This window comes from Scyliorhinus torazame, chromosome 4 (genome assembly GCF_047496885.1).
Source record: "Scyliorhinus torazame isolate Kashiwa2021f chromosome 4, sScyTor2.1, whole genome shotgun sequence".
NCBI lineage: Eukaryota > Metazoa > Chordata > Chondrichthyes > Carcharhiniformes > Scyliorhinidae > Scyliorhinus > Scyliorhinus torazame.
The window spans coordinates 275602662-275630653 of record NC_092710.1 but is presented as its reverse complement, the minus strand read 5'-3'; the positions used below and the strand labels follow the sequence as shown (position 1 = coordinate 275630653).

At 45.3% G+C, this 27992-nt stretch overlaps 1 protein-coding gene across 1 annotated transcript; it reads left to right on the top strand.

Moving 5' to 3' along the window:
- The first annotated feature begins 3085 nt into the window (after positions 1 to 3085).
- LOC140410954 (nuclear receptor subfamily 0 group B member 2-like) lies at positions 3086 to 26540 on the top strand. The gene is made up of 2 exons (XM_072499810.1): positions 3086 to 3676; positions 26082 to 26540. Exons 1-2 carry the CDS (start codon positions 3109 to 3111, stop codon positions 26327 to 26329), a joined length of 816 nt encoding a protein of 271 aa, XP_072355911.1. The 5' UTR covers positions 3086 to 3108; the 3' UTR covers positions 26330 to 26540.
- Positions 26541 to 27992: the final 1452 nt, after the last annotated feature.

The following is a 27992-nucleotide window of genomic DNA, read 5'->3' as shown; positions in this document are numbered from 1 at the left end:
ATCACCCGTCCGATCAGAGTGTCAGTAATGAGCTTGACACAACTGTAGGCAGCTGATTTGGACACACAACACAGATCGCAGGAACAACTACAGGAAAGAACCGGGGGCATAGACGTTGAGGGCCACTGTGACCCTCAGAGACACTGGCATAGGGTGGCCATCTACACAGTTGGAGGCAATCTCTGGCTCAATCATCTGACTGTGTATCTAGAGAGGCGGCGGCTCCTTCAGCACTGGACCTCAGACATGTTGAGGTAGTTGGAGAGCTGCATGTACATTCATGCTGCAGGGTAGTGACATCTCCTGTGTAGCCTTCTGCCTATCGCCTCCTGTGCCTGCATCTCTCCTCTCACAGGTCTCTCCTTTTGATGCTGCCAGCAGTCATCTGGCCTTCTCCCCCTCCTTCCCCTGTCTTCCTCTTCAGAGGGGGTCCCCCCAGCTGAGTATACAATGCCCATTAGCAGAAATACTAAAGACATTGTCTCTTGCACCTCTGCTTAGATTCTCTGAGAAAGCTGGCATGACATTTTAGTCCTGGCATAAAATGCAACAAAAATCAAAGAAACTCCTCAAATTTCATAAATTTAATGGCACCTAAACTCGGAGTGACTACGCCCCAGAAGTTGACAAAAACGCCTTACCACCTGCTTGCAGGGACAATGTACAATCGCTGTCAATAGAGTCTTTAATGGCCTTTCAAAGGTCGACGGACGTGATTCTGACTCATGCACGCTCACGGCAACCAAACGACACACGCTTGCGCGATGGTGTATTCTCACGCCACTCCACCCGAGTTCATACCAAGCGCATGCTGGCTTTAACAGTGTAAAATTCTGGCCTTGCTCTCCGACCCTGTGATTTGGGCGGCATGGTAGCACAGTGGTTAGCACTGTTGCTTCACAGTGCCAGGATCCCATGTTCAATTCCCGGCTTGGGTCACTGTCTGTGCGGGAGTCTGCATGTTCTCCCTGGATCTGCATGGGATTCCTCCGGGTGCTCCGGTTTCCTCCCACAAGTCCTGAAAGACGTGCTTGTTAGGTGAATTGGGCATTTTGAATTCTCCCTTTGTGTACCTGAACAGGCGCCGGAGTGTGGCGACCAGGGGCTTTTCACAGTAACTTCATTGTTAATGTAAACCTACTTGTGACACTAATAAAGATTATGATTATTGCGGCATCGTGTAAGGGTACGCGTTTGGAGGCTTTGCTAACGGCGCCCCTGCTGTTCTCACAAGCTCGGTACTCCACAAGCCTGGTGGTAGTGGCAGCCCTGAGGGTGTGGGGACAATGGAGACAGCACATGGGATTGTCAGTGTGGTCACCGATCTGTGATAATCACCGGTTTGTTCCGGGAGGCTGGATGGGAGCTTTAGGAGGTGGCCGCGGGCAGGGATTGAGAGATTTGGGATCATTCAGGAGGGTTTCCTGAGCCTGGAGGCATTAGAGGAGGAGTTTGAGTTGCCGGGTGGGAACGGGTTTCGGTACCTACAGGTACAGGACTTTGTCCGGAAGCAGGTTTCAAGCTTTCCTCAACTCCCCCTGAGGGAACTACAGGATAAGGTAATGTCTAAAACGAGGGTTGGGGAGGGGAGGGGAGATATACAAGGAATTGATGGAGTGGGAAGGGGTCCCAATCGGGGAGGTGAAGAGGAAGTGGGAGGAAGAGTTGGGAGGGGAGCTGGAAGTCGGACTATGGGAAAAGGCCTTGAAGAGAGTCAATTCATCCTCATCGTGTTCCAGGCTTAGCCTGATTCAGTTCAAGGTGGTTCATAGGGCCCACATGACGGTAGCCTGGATGAGTGGGTTTTTCGAGGAAGTGGAGGACAGGTGCAGACGCTGTGGCGGAAGTCCGGCGAATCATGTACATATGTTCTCGGCGAGTCCGAAGTTGAGGGGATTCTGGCAGGGATTTGCGGACGTCATGTCAGAGGTCCTGGAAGGGAGGGTGACTGCGAGTCCAGAAATGTTTATATATGGGGTATCAGAAGATCCGGAGGGCCCAGGGATGGAGGGAGGCCGATGTTCTGACCTTCTCCTCCCTGGTGGCCCGGAGACGGATTTTACTGGGATGGAGGGACTCTGAGCCTCCAAAGTCAGGAGTGTGGGTTAGCGACATGGCAGGGTTTCTCAGGCTGGGGAAGGTTACGTTCACCTTGAGAGGTTCAACTCGGGGCTTTGCTCGGAGGTGGCAGCTGTTCATCGACTTCTTTAAGGAAAACAACCTCAGCAGAAAGGGGGGGGGAGGAAGTGGGGGAGAAAATGGAAGGCACGGCAGTGTAAAATAAGGACAGGGAATCTAATATAGTTAAGAGCTAGGGCGGGAGGGTAGTTGGGTATGTTATTGTGATGTGGTTGCGTGCATCGGGCCGCTAGGTTGTTTAGAGTGTTAATTTGTTAAATCTGTTAAACTGTGAAAATTATAAATGCTTCAATGAAATATTTTCTTTTTAAAAAGATTATTATTATCTTTCACACTTTGGGGGCGTTCTTGGACTTCAATCTGCCCCCCCCCCCCCACCCCAGCTGGTGGTACTAAAACTAACAATTTCCACCTTGTTATGGATGTGAACTTACATTGTACAACTTTAAGGTTCAATGTATCAGGCACTACAGATTTTCAGCCACATGCTCGAGTTTATATCTTAACTTTCAAATATTGGCATCCAGATAATTTACTTTAAAAGGAAATGGAACTGACAGCTATAAACATGTTGCGTTCTTGGCTGTTTTCAAGGACAGCCAGAATTTGATAAAACTCCCCTGACTATAAAGAAATTACATCACCTTAGTTGGCAGCCTGAGGGGGTCATTGGTACCAAGGTACGGATGTCTCCTTCACAGCAGTATACGTGGTGAACAACAATATGTCCTCTATTAACCTCGCCGAGATAAAGCTCTCACCATTCCTGCCATTCAGAGAAATCAGGTAACCAATCAACATAGGGGGAAAAATGAAATAATCAGCCACGCCTGGCTTGTCTTTGAATGGTAGTCGAGGGCAACTGAAGTTCAAGGTACTTTTACAGCAGGGGTTACTCAGAGCCTATAAAAGCAGAGTTCAGTGACTGCGAAGGCAGATAAGATTCAGAAGGATTGCGGGCAGTTAAAAATGGCTTGTGTATCCCAGTCAGTGAGTTTTGATAAATGCCACTGTGGGCAGGGATCGCACAGCAGCATACTCTACAGCATTCTCAACAAAGATCATCCCAGTGAATCAAGCTGTTGTCACTATCGACATCACCACCACCCCTCAGCTCTTGGATGCTCCTGCGAGTTTAGAAGGAGAGTTGTTCTCAAAACGCCGGAACATACTTGCAGGCTGGCCTTGGAGGTACTGCTAAAGACTTTGAATTTCATTAAAAACTTGCCCTCCTTTTGCCAGCTAGCGGAAGGCGATCAGGTCCTGTTGCTGCAGAATTGCTGGACTCCGCTCTTTGTCCTGGGCTTAGCTCAGGAAAGAGTAGACTTTGAGGTGGCTGAAGCTGTGGCACCCAGCTTGCTGAGAAAGATTCTCTTGAATCAGAAAGTGATGGACGGACAGAACCAGGAGGCAGCCTTGAATGTCCCCACTCTGGCGGAAGTTCAAAGAGTGAAGATATTTCTTATGAAACTCTGGAGCATGGATGTCAGCACCAAAGAGTATGCATATCTCAAAGGCATCACCCTTTTCAATCCAGGTAAGAAAGAAACCGAATTTCAATAACAAAGCTGACTTATTTTGTTTTTGAATTATTACTCCTCACAAAATAGAGATTTCTTTCATTTCTGTACAGTTGTGGAGAGTTAGAACCATAGAATCCCTACAGTGCAGAAGGAGGCCATTTGGCCCATCGAGTCTGCACCAACCCTCCGAAAGTGCACTCTACCTAGGCCCAATCCCCAGGTCTATCTCCATAACCCCACCTAACCTGCACATTCTTGGACACTAAGGGCCAATTTAGCTTGGCCAATCCATCTAACTTGCAAACTTTGGACGTTGTATTGGATCTGATGGTCTTCTGCTGAACAATTGAGAATGTTCCTGATTTTGCCACCGCAAGTGCTGCAGGGGTTCAGACCCATCTGTTCACAACTAATCACCATCCTTCATCAGCATGCTGATAAACCTCATGATGTGGCCAAATTGGCAACTTGTTGTGTAGGTAAAACATGTGGAGTAAAGAAAAGTCACTCAGACTTGAGAGTGGCATTGGTGGAGGCCAGAGGGCAAAGGGCTTAACATTAACACAGGCTAAAATTCAAACTCCGGCAACCTATAAAAAAAAGGGAAAGAGCAGGAAAATGCAAGTACAGTAGATAGCTTCAGCTGAAGACGGAGCAGCTACAAATTGGCACAATGGGCTGACTGGCCTTTTCCTATGCTGCAATTTTAATGATAATCTGCAACAACAGTACAAATTGACTTCTGACATATAACCAAAGCAGTCCAAATCAGAGGAAACCATGCTGAGATTGTATTGTGCTCTCATTAGACCACACCTTGACTTCCAGGTTCAGGTCTTGCCACTAGACAAGCGGAAGCATTCAAGCCCTGGCAGTAGTTCAGAAAATAACCATAAGACTATTCTCTGGCTACAACATTAGCTGCAACAACAACCCGTATTTATATAGCACCATTACCACAGTAAAACTTTCCAAGACACTTCACAGGAGCATTATCAAACAAAATTTGTCAGTGAGTCACATAAGGAGGATTTTGGGCCGATGGTTGATCAAAGCGGTAGGTTTTAAGGAGTGTCATAAAGAAGGAAAGGGAGGCAGAGAGGTTTAGGAATGGAATATCAAAGTTTAAGGCCTAGGCAAGACTACCAATGGTGGAGTGATTAAAACCAGGGATGCTGAAAAGGCCAGAACAGGAAGAGTGCAGCCAACGCAGTGGGTTGTAGGGCTGGAGGAGATTGCCGAGATGTGGAGAGGTGAGGCTATTGAGGGGAACATCAGGATGAGAATTCTGAAATCATCACCAGCAGTGATGCGTAAGCAAGGCTTGGTGTGTGAGGACACACCAATTTTGGGGCAGCACGGTAGCCTTGTGGATAGCACAATTGCTTCACAGCTCCAGGGTCCCAGGTTCGATTCTGGCTTGGGTCACTGTCTGTGCGGAGTCTGCACATCCTCCCCGTATGTGCGTGGGTTTCCTCCGGGTGCTCCGGTTTCCTCCCACAGTCCAAAGATGTGCGGCTTAGGTGGATTGGCCATGATAAATTGCCCTTAGTGTCCAAAAAAAAATTGTCCTTAGAGTTGGGTGGGGTTACTGGGTTATGGGGATGGGGTGGCGGTGTTGACCTTGGGTGGGGTGCTCTTTCCACGAGCCGGTGCAGACTCGATGGGCTGAATGGCCTCCTTCTGCACTGTAAATTCTATGACAGGGGCAACAGAGGTTTGGCCGAGACCATGTTTAAAGAGGGTAGAACATGAGAGGCCAGCCAGAAGAAGTGTGTTGGAAATAATGTTCAAACTTGGGCTTCTCAGCTTTTAAAGGAGGTGCTAACCATATTAAAAAGGAAATGACATAAAAAAGATAAATCTGGAATATTATTTCAAACTAGGCCATAACTTTAGGATAAGTGGAAAGACACGTTCAAACCAGAGAAAGGCAAATTTAGGACTAATACAAGGATGCTCTTCATCGCACAAACAGTGATCAACACATAAAATGTACTTCTGGGTAGCATAGAATCTAGAAACATAGAACGTTTACAACACAGAAAGTGGCCACTTGTCCCATCATGTTTGAACTGGCCAAAAAACCAGCCACCTAGCCAAATTCCACTTTCTAGCATTTGGTCCATATAGTTAAAACATACCGCAAAAAACAAGGGACCTGGTACTGAACCCTGCGGAACCCCACTGCAAACAGCCATCTAGTCACAAAAACATCCATTAACAATGACCCTTTGTTTCCTGGTGCTGAGCCAATTTTGTGGCTAGTTTGCTAGATCACATGGGCTTTTTCTTTAACCAGTCTGCCATGTTGGACCTTATCAAAAGCCTGGCTAAAACCCACATAGACCCTGGCCGAGATTCTCCAACCCCGCGGCCAGGTTCCGACGCCGGTGTGAAAAGAGGTGCCAACCGTTCCAGCATCAACGGTCCCCGATAATGTGGAATGCTCCCCTTCAGCAATCAGTAGCTAGTGGTGTCCCTCAGGGATCAGTGTTGGGCCCACAATTGTTCACAATTTACATAGATGATTTGGAGTTGGGGACCAAGTGCAATGTTTTCAAGTTTGCAGACGACACGAAGATGAGTGGTAAAGCAAAACGTGCAGAGGATACCGGAAGTCTGCAAAGGGATTTGGATAGGTTAAGTGAATGGGCTAGGGTCTGGCAGATGGAATACAATGTTGACAAATGTGAGGTTATCCAATTTTGTAGGAATAACAGCAAAAGGGATTATTATTTAATTGATAAAATATTAAAACATGCTGCTGTGCAGAGAGACCTGGGTGTGCTAGTGCATGAGTCGCAAAAAGTTGGTTTACAGGTGCAACAGGTGATTCAGAAGGCAAATGGAGTTTTGTCCTTCATTGCTAGAGGGATGGAGTTTACAACTAGGGTGGTTATGCTGCAATTGTATAAGGTGTTAGTGAGGCCACACCTGGAGCTTTGACAAATAGTCTTCGGACTCAAAACGTTAGCTCTTTTCTCTCCCTACAGATGCTGCCAGACGTGCTGTGATTTTCCAGCATTTTTTCTTTCGTACCTGTGTTCAGTTTTGGTCTCCTTACCTGAGAAAGAACGTACTGGTGCTGAAGGGTGTGAAGAGGAGATTCACTAGGTTAATCCCAGAGTTGAGGGGGTTGGATTACGAGGAGAGGTTGAGTAGACTGTGACTGTACTCTTTGGAATTTAGAAGGATGTGGGGGGATCTTATAGAAACATATAAAATTATGAAGGTAATAGATAGGATAGATGCGGTGAGGTTGTTTCCACTGGCGGGTGAAAGCAGAACTAGGGGGCATAGCCCCAAAATAAGGGGAAGTAGACTTAGGACTGAGTTTAGGAGGAACTTCTTCACCCAAAGGGTTGTGAATCTATGGAATTCCTTGCCCAGTGAAGCAGTTGAGGCCCCTTCATTGAATGTTTTTAAGATAAGGATAGATAGTTTTTTGAAGAATAAAGGGATTAAGGGTTATGGTGTTTGGGCCGGAGAGTGGAGCTGAGTCCACAAAAGATCAGCCATGATCTCATTGCATGGCGGGGCAGGCTCGAGGGGCCAGATGGCCTACTCCTGCTCCTAGTTCTTATGTTCTTATGTTCCTTGGGGCTAGGTTGGCACCGGAGTGGTCCCCGCAGCTCCGGCCCCTATCAATGCCACTACCATCATCAATCTTCCTTGTTGCGTCCTCAAAAAATGCAATCAAATTGGTCAGATACGACCTTCCAGTAACAAATCCATGCTGGCTGTCTTTGATTAATCCGTGCCTTTCGAAGTGACAGTTTATCTGGTCTCTCATAATTGATTCCAATAATTTACCCACTACCAAGGTCAGACTGACTGGTCTGTAATTATTTGATCTCCAATTTCTAAACAAAGGTTCAACATTAGCAGATACCTAATCCTCTGGAACCTCACCTGTATCCAGTAAAGGTCGGATAATGATGGTCAGACCATCTCCAATTTCCTCCATGGCTTCTTTTAACAACCTGGGGTACATTTCATTTGTCCCTGCTGATTTATCCACGTTCAAGGGCGGCACGGTAGCACAGTGGCTACCACAGTTGCTTCCCAGCTCCAGGGTCCCAGGTTTGATTCCCGGCTTGGGTCACTGCCTGTGAGGAGTCTGCACGTTCTCCCCGTGTCTGGGTGGGTTTCCTCCGGGTGCTCCGGTTTCCTCCCACAGTCCAAAGTTGTGCAGGTTAGGTGGATTGGCCATGATAAATTGCCTTTGGTGTCCAAAAAGATTCGATGGGGTTACGGGGATAGGATGGAGGTGTGGGCTTAGATAGGGTGATCTGTCCATGGGCCTGTGCAGACTTGATGGGCCGAGTGGCCTATTTCTGCACTGTAAATTCTAGATTCGATGATTCAAGGATATTAATCCCCTTAATACTTCCTCTCTCCCTATGTTTATACATCCAATACTGCACACTCCTTCTTAACTACACCTTAACTAGAATGTCTGTGTTTCCCCCTGTTTTGTGAAGACAGACGCAAAGTATTATTAAAAACCACACCCACATCCCGTGTCTCTACACATAAACTACTTTTTTGGTCTTTTATGGGTCCTACTCTTTCCTTAATTATTCTCTCGCACTTTAAAAAAAAAAAAATTTTATTAAAGGTTTTCATAAAATATCAATAACAAAATGAGAAAGAAAAAAGAACCCAACAGGGTTAAGTACAAAACACAATCTAAAAAAGCAACCCCCCAAACCCCTCCCCCCCGTACCTAAATAATAAATTAACATTAACACCCCGACTTAACACAACAGGTGTATACACCCCCCAGACCCTTCCAGTGTAAATAACGTAAACAAAAATAAAGTAACCCCCCAGCCCCCCCGAGCTGCTGCTGCCATTGACCAATGTCTATCGTTCTGCCAGAAAGTCTAAGAACGGTTGCCACCGCCTAAAGAACCCTTGTACCGACCCTCTCAAGGCGAATTTCACCCTCTCCAATTTAATGAACCCTGCCATATCGCTGATGCAGGATTCCACGCTTGGGGGCCTCATATCTTTCCACTGAAGGAGAATCCTTCGCCGGGCTACCAGGGACGCAAAGGCCAGAATTCTGGCCTCTTTCGCCTCCTGCACTCCCGGCTCCTCTGCCACCCCAAATATTGCGAGCCCCCAGCCCAGTTTGACCCTGGATCCTACCACCCTCGACACCGTCCTCGCTACGTCCTTCCAAAATTCCTCCAGCGCTGGGCATGCCCAGAACATATTGGTGTGATTTGCTGGGCTCCCTGAGCACCTAACACACCTGTCCTCACCCACAAAGAACCTGCTCATCCTTGTCCCGGTCATGTGTGCCCTGTGCAGCACCTTAAACTGTATGAGGCTGAGCCTCGCGCACGAAGAGGAAGAGTTCACCCTCCCTAGGGCATCTGCCCATATCCCCTCTTCGATCTCCTCTCCCAACTCCTCCTCCCACTTACCTTTCAACTCCACCACCGAGGCCTCCTCCTCCTCCTGCATCACCTGGTAAGTTTCCGAGATCTTCCCCACTCCCACCCACCCCCCCCGAGAGCACCCTGTCCTGTACTGTGTGTGGCAGTAGCCGCGGGAATTCCACCACCTGCCGTCTGGCAAACGCACTTACCTGTAAGTACCTGAAGGTGTTCCCCGGGGGAGCCCGTACTTCTCCTCCAGCTCACGCAAGCTCGCGAACTTCCCGTCCACAAACAGGTCCCCCAACTTTGGTATGCCTGCCCTGTGCCACCCCGAAAACCCTCCACCTGTTCTTCCTGGGGCGAACCGGTGGTTCCCCCGTAATGGGGTCCCCGCCAAGGCCCTAACTTCCCAACTATGCCGCCTCCACTGCCCCCAAATTTTGAGGGCCGCCACCACCACCGGGCTCGTGGTATACCTCCTTGGAGGGAGCGGCAGCGGCGCCGTTGCCAGCGCCCCCAGACTCGTACCCACACAGGACGCCGTCTCCAGCCTCTCCCATGCAGCCCCCTCCCCCTCCATCACCCACTTGCACACCATTGTCGCATTGGCGGCCCAGTAGTACCCACAGAGTTTGGGCAGTGCCAGCCCCCCCCTATCTCTACTCCGCTCCAGGAACACCCTTCTCACCCTCGGAGTCCCTCGCGCCCACACAAACCCCATTATACTCCTGTTAACCCGCCTGAAAAAAGCCTTCGGGATAAACATGGGGAGGCACTGGAACAGGAACAAAAACATTGGGAGCACCGTCATTTTGATTGACTGCACCCTACCCGCCAGGGACAGCGGCAACTCGTCCCACCTCTTGAACTCCTCCTCCATTTGCTCCACCAGCCTTGTAAAGTTAAGCCTATGCAGGGCCCCCCAGCTCCTGACCACCTGGACCCCCAAATGTTTGAAGCTCCTCTCCGCCCTTTTTAGTGGGAGCTCACCAATCCCCCTCTCCTGGTCCCCTAGCTACGAACTACGAACAGCTCGCTCTTCCCCATATTGAGCTTGTACCCCGAAAAGTCCCCGAATTCCCTAAGGATCCTCATTACCTCTGGCATTCCTCCCACCGGGTCCGCCACATACAGCAGCAGGTCATCCGCATAAAGCGACACCCTATGCTCCTCCCCACCCCGCACCAACCCCCTCCAGTTCCTCGACTCTCTCAGTGCCATAGCCAGGGGTTATTCTCTCACACTTAATGTATTGATAAAACATCTTTGATTCTCCTTTATTTTGCCTGCCAATATTCTTTCATGCCCTCTCTTTGTTTTCCTAATTTCCTTTTTGATTTCACTCCTCATCTTTCTACACATAGAAACTAAGAGTAGGAGTAGGCCATTCGACCCTTCGAGCCATTTTAAAAATTAATTTATGGGATGTGGGCGTCGTTGGCTCGGCCAATATTTATTGACCATCCCTAGTTTCCCTTCAGAAGGTGGTGGTGAGTTGCCTTCTTGAACTGCTGCAGTCCCTGAGGTGTCGGTACACCCACTGTGCTGTTAGGGAGGGAGTTCCATGATGTTGACCTAGCGACAGTGAAGGGGCAGCGATATATTTCCAAGTCACGGTGGTGAGTGACTTGGAGGGGAACCTCCAGGTAACTTCTGTTCTTGTCCTTCTAGATGGTAGCGGTCATGGGTTTGGAGTGTGGTGTCTAGGGAACCTTGGTGAGTTACTGCAGTGCATCTTGTAGATGGTACACATGGCTGCCACTGTTCGTAGGTGGTGGAGGGTTTGAATGTTTGTGGAAGGGCTGCTTTGTCCTGGATGGTGTCGAGCTTCTTCAATGTTGTTGGAGCTGCACTCATCCAGGCAAGTGGAGAGTATTCCATTACACTCCTGACTTGTGCTTTCTAACTGGGTGACTGGCTTTGAGGGGTGAGGAGGTGATTTACTCACCGTAGGATTTTTAGCCTTTGCCATGTCCTGGTAGCCACAGTATTAATGTGGCTAGTCCAGTTCAGTTTCTGATCAATGGTAACCCCCAGGATGTTGAATGTCTTCCATCGCTCTGACCCTGATTTACCTTCAAGTAGCTGTTCCCAGTCCACTTTTGCTAAATCACTCCTTGGCTTAGTAAAATTGGCCTTGCCCCAATTTAGAACTTTAACCCTCAACTTCCACCTTTGTTAACAGTTTCTTATGTGGGACTTTATCAAAATGCCTCTGGAAGTCCATATAAATAACATCCATCGACATTCCTCTGCCCATTACCTTAGTCATCTCTTCAAAAACTCAACAAGACTAGTCAGGTATGACCGTACTTCATGAATCCATGCAGGCTCTCCCTGATTGACCAACATTTTTCAAGGTATTCAGTTACCCCAACCCTGACTATAGACTCCAGTAGTTTCCAAGTGACAGATGTTAGGCTAACCACTCTGTAATTCACTGGTTTATCCCTTTTAACCTTCTGAAAAAGTGGAGCGACATGTGCAATTTTCCACTCCAGAGGGATTAATCATGAATCTAGAAAACTCTGTGAAAGATTATAGTTCGGGCATCTACAATATGCGCCCCTACTTCCTTTAAATTTTAAAAGAAAGTTTAAAAGAAAACATGGTTAAAAACATGTTACCTTCCTCACTGACATATAATCAACATGGAAAATAGGAGCAGGTGTAGGCCATTCAGCCCTTTCAGCCTCCTCCGCCATTCATTATGGTCAAGGCTGATAATCGAATCAGAGTTCTCACAGTGAGCCAGAGAAGACACAGCCAGAGTGAGACACAACCAAGAGTGAGTTTGGGAATTTGAATCTAGGTGGGAATTCGAAGCTTGGGGGGAGGAGGTGCTTTTTATCCCTGGTAAGTGACTGGTGAGTAGTTTTTCTTTTCATTGTCTAATTTATTTATTTTTTCCTTGGTTATTTGGAATTGTAGTTGTATAAGTTTACCTGAGGTTTAAGACATGGCAGAAGATCCCAGACCCGTGTCATGCTCCTCGTGTACGATGTGGGAGCTCAGGAACACATCCACTGTCCCTGGCTCCTTCACGTGCAAGAAGTGTGTCCAGTTGCAGCTCCTGTTACACCGTTTGATGGCTCTGGAACTGTGGATGGACTGACTTTGGAGCATCCGCGATGCTGAGGATGTCATGGATAGCACGTTTAGCGAGTTGGTCACACCACAGGTGAAAGTTACTGAGGGAGATAGAAAATGGGTGACCAAAAGACAGAGCAAGAGTAGGAAGGCAGTGCAGGTGTCCCCTGCGGTCATCTCCCTGCAAAACAGAGAGACCGCTTTGGATACTGTTGAGGGAGATGGCTCACCAGGGGAAGGCAGCAGCAGCCAGGTTCATGGCACCGTGGCTGGCTCTGCTGCGCAGCTGGGCAGGAAGAAGAATGGCAGGGCTATAGTGATAGGGGACTCAAATCGTAAGGCGAATAGACAGGCGGTTCTGCGGACGAAATCGAGACTCCAGGATGGTATGTTGCCTCCCTGGTGCAAGGGTAAAGGATGTCTCGGAGCGGCTGCAGGACATTCTGGGGGGTAGCGTGAACAGCCAGCTGTCGTGGTGCACATAGGCACCAACGATATAGGTAAAAAATGGGACGAGGTCCTACAAGCTGAATTCAGGGAGTTAAGAGTTAAACTAAAAAGTTGGATCTCAAAGGTAGTAATCTCAGCATTGCTACCAGTGCCATGAGCTAGTCAGAGTAGGAATGTCAGGATAGATAGGATAAGTGTAAGGCAGTGAAGCCATAGTCAAAAATCAAAAACGGCGACAGTACAAGGTACCGTGACTGAGGGGAGCTCAGTGAATAGGCCCAGTAATACTGAAAAGAATAAAACGGGAAGTAAAAACATTAATGGTAAGCGACGTGGCAGGTTGTTACATGAAGATATGGGTTCAACGACAAGGAAAATTAGGAGAAAGGTTAAGAGGAAATATAACTTAGGAGAGGTTACTGATCGAGGTGTTAAGATTCAAAACAGTGATAAAAAAAGCCTACATTAATGTACTTTACCTGAATGCTCGTAGTATTCGGAATAAAGCAAATGAGTTGATGGCGCAAATCATCGTGAATGACTATGATTTAGTGGCCATTACTGAAATATGGTTAAAGGATGGTCACAACTGGTAGTTAAATATCTGAGGGTATCAAACTATTCGGAAGGACAGAGTGGATGGTAAGGGAGGTGGTGTAGCTCTGTTATTTAAGGTTGACATCCGGGCAATAGTAAGGGATGACATCGGTGCTATGGAGGATAAGGTTGAATCCATTTGGGTGGAAATCAGGAATAGTAAGGTGAAAAAGTCACTGATAGGAGTAGTCTATAGGCCACCAAATAGTAACATTATGGTGGGGCAGGCAATAAACAAAGAAATAACGGGTGCATGTAGAAATGATACAGCAGTTATCATGGGGGATTTTAATCTACATGTCGATTGGTTTAACCAGGTCGGTCAAGGCAGCCTTGAGGAGGAGTTTATAGAATGTATCCGCGATAGTTTCCTAGAAAGTATGTAATGGAACCTACGAGGGAACAAGCGGTCCTAGATTTGGTCCTGTGTAATGAGACAGGATTGATTCATGATCTCATAGTTAGGGATCCTCTCGGAAGGAGCGATCACAATATGGTGGAATTTAAAATACAGATGGAGGGAGAGAAGGTAAAATCAAACACTAGTGTTTTGAGCTTAAACAAAGAAGATTACAATGGGATTAGAGAAGAAATAGCAAAGGTAGACTGGGAGCAAAGGCTTTATGATGAAACAGTTGAGGACCAGTGGAGAACCTTCCAAGCGATTTTTCACAGTGCTCAGCAAAGATTTATACCAACAAAAAGGAAGGACGGTAGAAAGAGGGAAAATCGACCATGGATATCTAAGGAAATAAGGAAGAGTATCAAATTGAAGGAAAAAGCATACAAAGTGGCAAAGATTAGTGGGAGACTAGAGGACTGGGAAATCTTTAGGGGGCAACAGAAAGCTACTAAAAAAGCTATAAAGAAGAGTAAGATAGATTATGAGAGTAAACTTGCTCAGAATATAAAAACAGATGGTAAATGTTTCTACAAATATATAAAACAAAAAAGAGTGGATAAGGTAAATATTGGTCCTTTAGAGGATGAGAAGGGAGATTTAATAATGGGAGATGAGGAAATGGCTGAGGAGCTGAACAGGTTTTTTGGCTCGGTCTTCACAGTGGAAGACACAAATAACATGCCAGTGACTGATAGAAATGAGGCTATGACAGGTGAGGACCTTGAGAGGATTGTTATTTCTAAGGAGGTAGTGATGGGCAAGCTATGGGGCTAAAGGTAGACAAGTCTCCTGGCCCAGATGGACTGCATCCCAGAGTGCTAAAAGAGATGGCTAGGGAAATTGCAAAAGCACTAATGATAATTTACAAAAATTCACGAGACTCTGGGGTGGTCCCGGCGGATTGTAAATTAGCAAACGTGACACCACTGTTTAAAAAAGGAGGTAGGCAGAAAGCGGGTAATTATAGGCCAGTGAGCTTAACTTCGGTAGCAGGGAAGATGCTGGAATCTATCATCAAGGAAGAAATAGCGAGGCATCTGGATGGAAATTGTCCCATTGGGCAGACGCAGCATGGGTTCATAAAGGGCAGGTCATGCCGAACTAATTTAGTGGAATTTCATGAGGACATTACCAGTGTGGTGGATAACGGGGAGCCAATGGATGTGGTATATCTGGATTTTCAGAAAGCCTTTGACAAGGTGCCACAAAAAAGGTTGCTGCATAAGATAAAGATGCATGGCATTAAAGGTAAAGTAGTCGCATTGGTTAATTAATAGAAAACAAAGAGTGGGGATTCATGGGTGTTTCTCTGGTTGGCAATCAGTAGCTAGTGGTGTCCTTCAGGGATCAGAGTTGGGCCCACAATTGTTCACAATTTACATAGATGATTTGGAGTTAGGGACCAAGGGCAATGTGCCCAAGTTTGCAGACGACACTAGGATGAGTGGTGAAGCAAAAAGTGCAGAGGATACCGGAAGTCTACAGAGGGATTTGGATAGGTTAAGTGAATGGGCTAGGGTCTGGCAGATGGAATACAATGTTGACAAATGTGAGGTTATCCATTTTGGTAGGAATAACAGCAAAAGGGATTATTATTTAAATGATAAAATATTAAGTCATGCTGCTGTGCAGAGAGACCTGGGTGTGCTAGTGTATGAGTCGCAAAAAGTTGGTTTACAGGTGCAACAGGTGATTAAGAAGGCAAATGGAATTTTGTCCTTCATTGCTAGTGGGATGGAGTTTAAGACTAGGGAGGTTATGCTGCAATTGTATAAGGTGTTAGTGAGGCCACATCTGGAGTATTGTGTTCAGTTTTGGTCTCCTTACTTGAGATAGGACGTAGTGGCACTGGAGGGTGTGCAGAGGAGATTCACTAGGTGAATCCCAGAGCTGAAGGGGTTGGATTACGAGGAGAGGTTGAGTAGACTGGGACTGTACTCGTTGGAATTTAGAAGGATGAGGGGGGATATTATAGAAACATATAAAATTATGAAGGGAATAGAAAGGATAGATACGGGCAGGTTGTTTCCACTGGCGCGTGAAAGCAGAACTAGGGGGCATAGCCTCAAAATAAGGGGAAGTAGATTTAGGACTGAGTTTAGGAGGAACTTCTTCACCCAAAGGGTTGTGAATCTATGGAATTCCTTGCCCAGTGAAGCAGTAGAGGCTCCTTCATTAAATGTTTTTAAGATAAAGATAGATAGTTTTTTGAAGAATAAAGGGATTAAGGGTTATGGTGTTCGGGCCGGAAAGTGGAGCTGAGTCCACAAAAAATCTGCCATGATCTCATTGAATGGCGGAGCAGGTTTGCGCGGCCAGATGGCCTACTCCTGCTCCTAGTTCTTATGTTCTAACCTATTCCCGCTTCCCCCCCATATCCTTTGATCCCTTTGGTCCTAAGAGCTCTATCTGACTCCTTCTTGAAAACATACAATGTTTTGGCCTCAACTGCTTTCTGTGGCAGAAACTTTTACAGGCTCACCACTCTCTGGGTGAAGATTTCTCCTCATCCTAATCCTAAATGTTTACCCCATAACCTCAGACTATGACCCTGGTTCTTGACTCCCCTGCCATCGGGAACACCCTTCCTGTATCTACCCTATCTAGTCCTGTTAGAATTGTATGAGATCCTCCCTCATTCTTCTAAACTCCAGCGAATATAATCCTGAGATCCAATTTGTCCTTATGTCAGTTTTGTCATCCCAGGAATTAATTTGGTAAAACTTTGCTGCATTCCCTCCACAGCAAAAAATTCCTTCCTCAGAAAAGGAGATCAAACTGCACACAATATTCCAGGTGTGGTCTTACCAAGGTCCTGTATAACTGCAGTAAGGCATTCCTGCTCTGTACTCGAATCCTCTCACTATGGAGGCCAACATACCATATGCCTTCTTCACAACCTGCTGCACCTGCATGCTTACCTTCAGCGACTGGTGTACGAGGACACCCAGGTCTCTCATTGCACATTTCCCACTCTGAATTTATAGCCATTTAGATAATAATCTGCCTTTCTGTTATTGCTACAAAAGTGGATAACCTCACATTTATCCAAATTATACTGCATCTGCCATGCATTTTCCCACTCACTCAACTTGTCCAAATCATGCTGAAGCATCTCTGCATCCTTCCCACAGTTCACCCTCCCACAAAGCTTTGTGTCACCTGCAAATTAGGAGATATTACATTTAGTTCCCTCAACTAAATCATTAACATTTATTATGAACTGCTGGTGTTTTTTATTCTTTCTTGGGAAGTTAGCATCGGAGGCTGGGCCAGCATTTATTACCCATCCCTGAGGGATTTGAGAATCGACCACATTGCTGTGGGTCTGGAGTCGCATGTAGGCCAGACCAAGTAAGGATGGCAGGTTTCCAGAGCGTATGGTGGCGCAGTGGTTAGCACTGCTGCCTCATGCGGCCAGAACCCGGGTTTGATCCCGGCCCCGTGTCACTATCCGTGTGGAGTTTTTACATTCTCCCCGTATTTGTGTGGATCTCATCCCCACAACCAAAAGATGTGCAGGATAGGTGGATTAGCTACACTAAATTGCCCTTTAATTGGAAAAAAAGGAATTTGATACTCTAAATTTATTTTAAAAAAGGATGGCAGATTTCCTTCCCTAAAGGACATTAGTGAATCACATAGGTTTCCACAACAATTGACAATGGTTTCATGATCATTATTTGACTTTCAATTCCAGATTTTTCATTGAATTCAAATTCCACCCAATTGCTCTGGTGGGATTTGAACCTCCCAGATCCTTACTCTGGGTCTCTGGATTATTAGTCCAGTGACAATACCACTACGCCACTGCCTGCAACTTAATAATAATAATAATAATAATAATAACCTTTTATTGTTGAAAGTATGAAGTTACTGGGAAAAGCCCCTAGTCGCCACATTCCGGCACCTGTTTGGGTAAGCTGGTACGGGAATGGAACCTGCGCTGCTGGCCTTGTTCAGAGAAAACTCTGTTTATTACTATTCTTTTTTTCCTGTTTGCCAACTAGTTTTCTATCCATCTCAATACACTACCCCCAATCCCATGTGCTTTAATTGTACACGCTAATCTCTTATGTGGGACCTTGTCGGGACCCTTCTGAAAGTCCAAATAAACCACATCCACTAGCTCCCCCTCATGGACTCTACCAGTTACATCTTTAAAGAATTCCAATAGATTTGTCAAGCATGATTTCCCTTTTGCAAATCAATGCCGATCCTGCCACTGTTTTCCAAGTGCTCTAGTATGAAATCTCTTATTATGGACTCCAGTATTTTACCCACTATGAACATCAGGCTGACTGGTCTATACTACCCTGTTTTCTCTCCACTTCTCTTTTTAAATAGTGCGGTTACATTAGCCATCCTCCAGTCCATAGGAAATGTTCCAGAGTACAGAATCTTGGAAGATAAACACCAATGCATCCACTATTTCTCAGGCTGCTTCCTTAAGTACTCTGGGATGTAGATTATCAGGCCCTGGGGATTAATCGACCTTCAATCCCATCAATCTCCCCAACCACATTTCCCTACCAATACTGACTTCCTTCAGTTCCTCCCTCTCACTATGTTCCCCACCATTTCTGGCACATTATTTGTGTTCTTCTATGTGAGGAGAGAACCAAAGTATGTATTTAGTCGCAGCCATTTATTTGTTCCCCATTATAAATACCCCTGTTTCTGACTGTAAGGGACCTACATTTGTCTCCACCAATCTTGCTCTCTTCACATACCTATAGAAACATTTACAGTCAGATTTTATGTTCCCTGCAAACTTACTCTTGTATTCTTTTTTCCACTTCTTAATCTATCCCTTTGTCCTCTTTTACTGAATTCTAAACTGGTCCCAATCCTCAGGTCTGTATTTTGTTCTGGCCAATTTTTATGCCTCTTCCTTGGATCTGATACTGTTGCAAATTTCCTTTGTAAGCCATGGTTTGGCTGCCTTTCCTGTTTGATTTTTACGCCAGACAGGAATGAACAATTGTTGCACTTCATCCACGTGCTCCTTGAATGCTTGCCATTGTCTATTCACTGTCATCCCTTTAGTAAAGTTCCTCAATCCATCATAGACCACTCACGACTCATACCATCGTAGTTTTGTTTATTTAGATCCAGGACCTGAGTCTCAGAATCAACTATGCCACTCTCCATCTTGATGAAAAATTCTGTCATATTATGGTCATAACTAGATTGCAAATTATTCCTTTCTCATTGCACAATACCCAGTCTAGGATGGCTGTTTTCCAGTTGGCTCTTCAACCTGTTAGTCCAGAAAACCATTCCATACACACTGCAAGATTTTGTCCTTTATGGAATTGTTACCAATTTGATTTGTCCAATCTATATACAGATTAAAGTCATCCATAATTACAAATGTTTCTTTATCACATCTCTAATTTCCTGTTTAGTGCCATTTCCAACATCACCATGACAGTATGGGGGCCTATATAATAATAATCTAATAATCTTTATTATTGTCACAAGTAGGCTTACATTAACACTGCAATGAAGTTACTGCAAAATCCCCTAGTCGCCACACTCCGGCACCTGTTCGGGTACACTGAGGGAGAATTCAGAATGTCCAATTCACTTAACAAAACCCCCACTAAAGTTTGTTGCCCCTTGGTGTTTCTCAGCTCTACCCATACAGATTCCACATCATTGGAGCTAACATCCTTCCTCACTATTTTGTTAGTTTCCTCTTTAACCAGCAATGTAACTCCACTACCTTTTCTTTTTTGTCTGTCCTTCCTAAATATTGAATATCCCTGGATTTTCAGTTCCTATCCCTGGTCACCCTGCAGCAATGTCTCTGTAATCCCGACTATATCGTACTCGTTTACAACTGTTGCTGATTAATTAATGCACTTTATTGCAAATGCTCCAAGCATTAAGGCACAAAGCCTTAAGGCTTGTCTTTTTAACATTCTTTGTTCCATTCCCATTATTTTTCACTGTGGCCCTATTTGATTCTGGTCCTTGATTTCTCTGCCTCTGACTTTTCTTATTCTCCTCTCTTGACCTTGTTGATTTTCCCCCTCCTCTGACTCTTTGCATAGCTTTCCATTCCCCTGCCATTTTAGTTTAACTGCTCTAGAAAATAGTCCGGCTAGGACGTTAGTTCCAGCCCCGCCCAGGTGTAACCCATCCAGTTTGTACTGGTTCTACCACCCCCAGACCCAGTCCCGATGTCCCTGGTGGTTTTAGCCTGAAAGACAGCACCTCTAACAGTGCAGCACTTCTCGGGAATATTAGCTGGGATTTTGAGCTCAAGTCTCTGGAGTGGGACTTGAATCCATGGCCTTCTGACTCAAAGGCAAGAGTTCCCTCCACGGACCCACAACTGACACTGTATACATGGTGTTGTTAAAACTGAACTCTACTGTGTGACTTGCTGAGTTTATAAGCTCACTGAATACTCATTCGTGCAATGGTGGAGTCTTAGCTGCAGTGTGGCCACCACTCTATATGGATCCTCCATAGTGTCCCTAGCTGCCACTTCTGCTACAAATTCCATGCTTCTAAGAGCTGCAGCTGGAGACACTGTATGCACACAGGCGGGCCCGAGGCACTGGAAATGTCCCCAGCTTCCCACATGGAGCAGGAGGAGCACACCATGGATTTTAGGTCTCCTGCAATGACTTATCCATTTAAATTAAACCTTTTGGAAGATAGTTAAAATCAAATAACCATTACTAACCTGAACACCCTTATATTACAACTCCCCCTACATCTTTACCCAAATATATTTACAATATAGTATTTTCATGCTACCCCTTCTCCCTTACACGTCTTTGACTTTACAAATTCATATGGATTGTAGCACTAGGGGCTTTTCACAATAACTTCATTGAAGCCTACTTGTGACAATAAGTGATTATTATTATTTAAGACTCTTCCAGATCTCATTCTTTTTCCATTCGGAGGAGTGACAATCTCAGTTGCTTTGGGCTGACTTTGTTTGTTCGGAATTGAAATTGTAGTACTTTAAAAAAAAAATCATTATTGGTGCCACAAGTGGGCTTACATTAATACTGCAGTGAAGTTACTGTGAAAACCCCCCAGTCGTCACACTCCGGCGCCTGTTCGGGTACAAAGAGGGAGAATTCAGAATGTCCAATTTACCTAACAAGCACGTCTTTCAGGACTTGTGGGAGGAAACCGGAGCACCCGGAGGAAACCCAAGCAGACACAGGGAGAACATGCAGACTCCACACAGACAGTGACCCAAGCAGGAATCAAACTCGGGACACTGGAGCTGTGAAGCAACAGTGCTAATTACTGTGCTACCCTCCATCCACCTTCTTTGAATTGATACCATGGGATTATCCTGTTCCTTCTGAAGGGAATGTTTGTTCTGTTCATTCATAGAGTGGACTTTCCCATAGGATCTGCCATGTACTCGCTGGAAGTGGCCATTTCAAAAATAGAATCTTCCCTTCCACTTGTTTTACAATGAACCAATACAAATCACCAAGATGTAGCCTTGTCTAATTGTTATTTCCATCCTAACTTCTCTCAGATTCTCTCTACATATACCTACCGTCATGTGACTCTCTACCGTTTTCCCAAGCCCACATTAACTTTTTTTAACCTGAACATCCTTACACTTCAACTTAGAAGCGTGGGGTGTAATGATGAAAGAGTAAGTAATTTGGAAATTACTTTCTTATTAATAAAGAAAACCTTAAAATGAATAACCTAAGGCAGGAGGAGAATTGTAAGCTGCAACACAAATATATTATACAACCAAGAAATGTGATACAAGTTTGTCCACTTCCTACTGTGTTTCCAGTGGAGCAAGAAGAGAAAAATGATCTTCGTCTCCACCATACACATGCTGATCAGTCATTCATGGGTGGCTCGGTGGCACAGTGGTTAGTACTGTTGCTTCACAGCTCTGGGTTCAATTCTGGCCTTGGGTGACTGTCTGTGTGGAGTTTGCACTATCTCCCCATGTCTGCATGGGTTTCCTCCGGGTGTGCCGGTTTCCTCCCACAGTCCAAAGGTGTGCAGGTTAGGTGGATTGGCCATGCAAAATTGCCCCTTAGTGTCCAAAAGGTTAGGTGGGGTTACTGGGCTATGGGGATAGGGTGAAGGTAGTGCTTAAGTAGTGTGCACTTTCCAAGGGGCGGTGCAGAATCGATGGGTCGAATGGCCTCCTTCTGCACTGTAAATTCTATGATTCTATAATTCCATGATTCTATGGTGGAGACGTTTTTACATAATAGGGGCTGGTTTAGCCCAGTGGGCTAAACAGATGGCTTATAATGCAGAAGAAGGCTAGCGGCGCGGGTTCAATTCCCATACCGGCCTCCCCGAACAGGCACCGGAATGTGCCGACTAGGGGCTTTTCACAGTAACTTAATTGAAGCCTACTTGTGACAATAAGCGATTATTATTATTATTACACATATGAGATTTGAAATTCATGGAGAAGCAGAAAGGGAAGAAATTCAGAAAGAAAAATGAAGTAATTTTCGCTCTCTAAAAATTGCTTCATATGTACGAAACAAAGTATCCTCTGATACTTGCAGAAGTGCTACATGTTTTTAAACAAGAAAGATTAGAAAGTGGGAAGCTTTTACCATTAAAGTAGGATTGATATGTTAGGTGATAGATACACTTGCCAATTCATTTTGTTATTTTAAATATAGAAATTCCTTTATGTATTTTTAAGTTATTAATGCTTTCACTTGAAATTTCAATGCTCACTATCATATTAAAATCAACACATTTTACACATGCAGGCTGACTCAAACATATCAAATATCCGAGGGTATCAAACTATTCGGGAGGACAGAGTGGATGGTAAGGGAGGTGGTGTCGCTCTGTTATTTAAGGATGACATCCGGGCAATAGTAAGGGATGACATCGGTGCTATGGAAGATAAGGTTGAATCCATTTGGGTGGAAAGCAGGAATAGTAAGGCGAAAAAGTCACTGATAGGAGTGGTCTATAGGCCACCAAATAGTAACATTATGGTGGGGCAGGTAATAAACAAAGAAATAACGGATGCATGTAGAAATGGTACAGCAGTTATCATGGGGGATTTTAATCTACATGTCGATTGGTTTAACCAGGTCGGTCAAGGCAGCCTTGAGGAGAAGTTTATAGAATGTATCCGCGATAGTTTCCTAGAACAGTATGTAATGGAACCTACGAGGGAACAAGCGGTCCTACATCTGGTCCTGTGTAATAAGACGGGATTGATTCAGGATCTCATAGTTAGGGATCGTCTCGGAAGGAGCGATCACAATATGGTGGAATTTAAAATACAGATGGAGAGTGAGAAGGTAAAATCTAACACTAGTGTTTTGAGCTTAAACAAAGGAGATTACAATGGGATGAGAAGAACTAGCTAAGGTAGACTGGGAGCATAGACTTTATGGTGAAACAGTTGAGGATCAGTGGAGAACCTTCCAAGCGATTTTTCACAGTGCTCAGCAAAGGTTTATACCAACAAAAAGGGAGGACGGTAGAAAGAGGGAAAATCGACCGTGGATATCTAAGGAAATAAGGGAGAGTATCAAATTGAAGGAAAAAGCATACAAAGTGGCAAAGATTAGTGGGAGACTAGAGGACTGGGAAATCTTTAGGGGGCAACAGAAAGCTACTAAAAAAGCTATAAAGAAGAGTAAGATAGAATATGAGAGTAAACTTGCTCAGAATATAAAAACAGATAGTAAAAGTTTCTACAAATATATAAAACAAAAAAGAGTGGCTAAGGTAAATATTGGTCCATTAGAGGATGAGAAGGGAAATTTAATAATCGGAGATGAGGAAATGGCAGAGGAACTGAACAGGTTTTTGGGTCGGTCTTCACAGTGGAAGACACAAATAACATGCCAGTGACCGAAGAAATGAGGCTATGACAGGTGAGGACCTTGAGATGGTTGTAATCACTGAGGAGGCAGTGATGGGCAAGCTAATGGGGCTAAAGGTGGACAAGTCTCCTGTCCCTGATGGAATGCATCCCAGAGTGCTAAAAGAGATGGCTAGGGAAATTGCAAATGCACGCGTGATAATTTACCAAAATTCACCAGACTCTGGGGCGGGCCTGGCGGATTGGAAATTAGCAAACATGACACCACTGTTTAAAAAAGGAGGTAGGCAGAAAGCGGGTAATTATAGGCCAGTGACATAACTTCGGTAGTAGGGAAGATGCTGGAATCTATCATCAAGGAAGAAATAGCGAGGCATCTGGATGGAAATTGTCCCATTGGGCAGACGCAGCATGGGTTCATAAAGGGCAGGTCGTGCCGAACTAATTTAGTGGAATTTTCTGAGGACATTACCAGTGCGGTAGATAATGGGGAGCCAATGGATGTGGTATATCTGGATTTCCAGAAAGCCGTTGACAAGGTTCCATACAAAAGGTTGTTGCATAAGATAAAGATGCATGGCATTAAGGGTAAAGTAGTAGCATGGATAGAGGATTAGTTAATTAATAGAAAGCAAAGAGTGGGGATTAATGGGTGTTTCTCTGGGTGGCAATCAGTAGCTAGTGGTGTCCCTCAGGGATCAGTGTTGGGCCCAAAATTGTTCACAATTTACATAGATGATTTGGAGTTGGGGACCAAGGGCAATGTGTCCAGGTTTGCAGACGACACTCAGATGAGTGGTAAAGCAAAAAGTGCAGAGGATACTGGAAGTCTGGAGAGGGATTTGGATCGGTTAAGTGAATGGGCTAGGGTCTGGCAGGTGGAATACAATATTGACAAATGTGAGGTTATCCATTTTGGTAGGAATAACAGCAAAAGGGATTATTATTTAAATGATAAAATATTAAAATATGCTGCTTTGCAGAGAGACCTGGGTGTGCTACTGCATGAGTCACAAAAAGTTGGTTTACAGGTGCAACAGGTGATTAAGAAGGCAAATGGAATTTTGTCCTTCATTGCTAGAGGGATGGAGTTTAAGACTAGGGAGGTTATGCTGCAATTGTATAAGGTGTTAGTGAGGCCACACCTGGAGTATTGTGTTCAGTTTTGTTCTCCTTACCTGAGAAAGGACGTACGGAGATTCACTAGGTGAATCCCAGAGCTGAAGGGGTTGGATTACGAGGAGAGGCTGAGTAGACTGGGACTGTACTCGTTGGAATTTAGAAGGATGAGGGGGGATCTTATTGAAACATATAAAGTTATGAAGGGAATAGATAGGATAGATGCAGGCAGGTTGTTTCCACTGGTGGGTGAAAGCAGAACTAGGGGGCATAGCCTCAAAATAAGGGGAAGTAGAACTGAGTTTCGGAGGAACTTCTTCACCCAAAGGGTTGTGAATCTATGGAATTCCTTGCCCAGTGGAGCAGTTGAGGCTCCTTCATTAAATGGTTCTACGATAAAGATAGATATTTTTTTGAAGACTAAAGGGATTAAGGGTAATGGTGCTCGAGCCGGAAAGTCCACAAAAGATCAGCCATGCTCTCATTGAATGGCGGAGCAGGCTCGAGGGGCCAGATGGTCTACTCCTGCTCCTAGTTCTTGAATTCTTATGTTCTTATATTAATCAATTGATTAAAAATGCCACAAATAAATTTCTACTCCATCATGTCAAGAAACACTCAGCAATTGACTTTTTAAAAACATTCTTTAAGGTTGATACCATACTTTACAAGGTTGTGGGGGGGGGGGGGGGTGAAGAAAAATATCACAGCCTGGTCCAACTAGAAACACCTTTTTTTCCCATTCTGCTTTGTATTTTTCTCCTCTCTTTGTTAGATTCTATTCCAACTTATGCACTATTCATATAGTGAAATGTGGTCAGTCCGGCGATTCAGGGTCAGTCTTTGCTAATGCTCCAGCTTCAGAGGAATTCAGGAGAATAGCTTGAGGTGTCGGGATCTTTACTTTTCTCACTCATTGCTTGTGGTGATGCAGCTAGTCTCTGCTTGATATCTTTTCTTGATGGTGTTGGCCCGTCCCGTGCTTACCCAGTTATCTTTATAAATCGTTTCTTTAACATTTCTAACGTGAAATATTTGAACAAATATATTTTATGTCATAGTTTTAAATTGGACTTGAACTAAATAAATTTTCAACTAGCACAATTAAATTTACTTGAAGGTCAGGAAGTACGGATTGCTTAATGAAAGAATGTGGATTCATGGTGATGACTGCTGATATGTTGAATTGCCAAACTCGGCCAGGTTATCAGCAATTAAATAGAATTGCAATAAAGGAAGCAAAAAAAGATTTTACGTTTACTGTACATGGGGTAAAAATCACCTTGGATGTGGCATTATCACATCACGCATCAGCTGCCTTTTGTACGCCACACTTGAATTTCACTCCCACTGACTTTAGCTGAATTGAATATTGAGCAGGGAGTATAAACCCATACAATACTGCCCACTAGTGCTGTCACAGGAAACTAATTTAAACCACAGAGACGTTCAGAACATAACACAGGAGTATCTGTGAATGTATCTAATTCCTTCCATATTAATAATGCATAACCCTTCATTATCCTGTATTACAGATGTTCCTAGTTTAAGGATGCCTCAGTACATCCTGGCCCTGCAACAAGAGGCCCAGCACACCCTGAATGAATTCGTCAGCATGGTGAACAATGGAGATCAGGCGAGGTTTGCTCGAATTCTACTGATTCTCTCCACTCTCAGAATGGTCAGCGCCACTTCTGTCGCGGAGCTTTTTTTCAGGCCAGTCCTGGGCAAAGTGAATATGAATGACTTACTCTTAGAAATGCTCTGTACAAAACTGCATTGAATGGCAAGAATATCATCCTCTACACTTGAATCTTCTCAGTACTTTTGTGACTTGTGAATGTACTTTTTGTTGTCTATGTAGCAAACCTGTAGCAGCTATCTGTGCAATATGTATAGTAACTACCATTTGTTGTGTGTACACAGAGGCATATTATTAACAAATGCTTATTTATGTGTTGGTTTTGTTTAATAAAATTGGAGTTGTGAACTAATCTACATTCCAAACCATTTCTTATTCCAAATTAGTTTTCTCAAAGTACCTGCAATAAGAACAGAAGAAAGAGGAACAGGAGTAGACTATTTATGAGCTTGTTCCATTATTCAATAAGATCACAGTTAATCAGACTGCACCCTTAACTCCACTTTGCTGCCGGGCTCAAATAACCCTCGACTCCCTTATCTATCAATAATCTGTCTTCCTGGGCGAGATTCTCCGACCCCCTGCCGGGTCGGAGTATCGCCCGGGGCTGGCGTGAATCCCGCACCCGCCGGTTGCCAAATTCTCCGGCACCGGAGATTCGGTGGGGGCGGGAATCGCGCCGGTTGGCGGGCCCTCCCTGGCGATTCTCCGGCCCGGATGGGCCGAAGTCCCGCTGCTAGAATGCCTGTCCCGCCTAGTGGATGGAACCACCTACCTTACCGGCGGGACAAGGCGGCGCAGGCGGGCTCCGGCGTCCTGGGGGGGGGGCGTGGGACGATCTGGCCCCGGGGGGTGCCCCCATGGTGGCCTGGCCCGCAATCGGGGCCCACCGATCGGCGGGCGGGCTTGTGCCGTGGGGCCACTCTTTTCCTTACTCCTTCGCCACAGTCTCCATCATGGTGGAAGCGGAAGAGACCCCCTCCACTGCGCATGCGCGGGGATGCCGTGAGCGTGCCGTGGCGGGGCGGAAATCAGTCCGGCTCGGGCCTAGCCCCTCAAGGTTAGGGCTCGGCCGGTCAAGATGCGGAGGGTTCCGCACCTTTGGGGTGGCGCGATGCCGGACTGATTTGCGCCGTTTTTGGCGCCGGTCATCGGACATCGCGCCGATTACGGAGAATTTCGCCCCCTCAGTCTCAAATATATTCACTGACCCAGCTTCCAATGCTCGCAGGGAAAACACCAAGAAGAAGAGAGAAGAAATTCCTCCCCATCTCCACCTTAAATGAGGGACCCTTATTTTTAAACTGTGTCCCCAGATTTAGTATCATGTTTTCAACATCCAACCTGTCATGCCCCTCAGAATCTTATATGCTTCAATAAGATCAGCTCTCATTCTTCTAAATTCTAATGATTATAGGCCCAACCTGCTCAACCCACCCTAAAAAGACAAACCCTTCATACAGTCATAGAATCATACAGCACAGAAAAGATCCTTCGGCCATCGAGTCTGCGCCGGTCAAAAACAATCACCTAACTATTTTAACATATATTCCCTTGCCTTGTTTTTCCTGCCCAAGTGCATCACCTCACACTTATCTGGATTGAATTCCATTTGCCATTGATCAGCTTATCTGACCAGCCCGTCTATATCCTCTTGTAATCGAAGGCTATCCTCCTCACTATTTTCCACCTCACCAATTTTCGTATCGTCTGCAAACTTACTGATCAACCCTCCTACATTATCTAAATTATTTATATAAACCACAAACAGCAAGGGCCCCGACACTGATCCCTGTGGGACCCC

Coding starts and splice junctions, on each gene's coding strand:
- LOC140410954 (XM_072499810.1), top strand. CDS start 3,109: ATGGCTTGTGTATCCCAGTCAGTGAGTTTTGATAAATGCCACTGTGGG. Junction 3,677..26,081: donor CATCACCCTTTTCAATCCAG/GTAAGAAAGAAA, acceptor CCTGTATTACAG/ATGTTCCTAGTTTAAGGATG.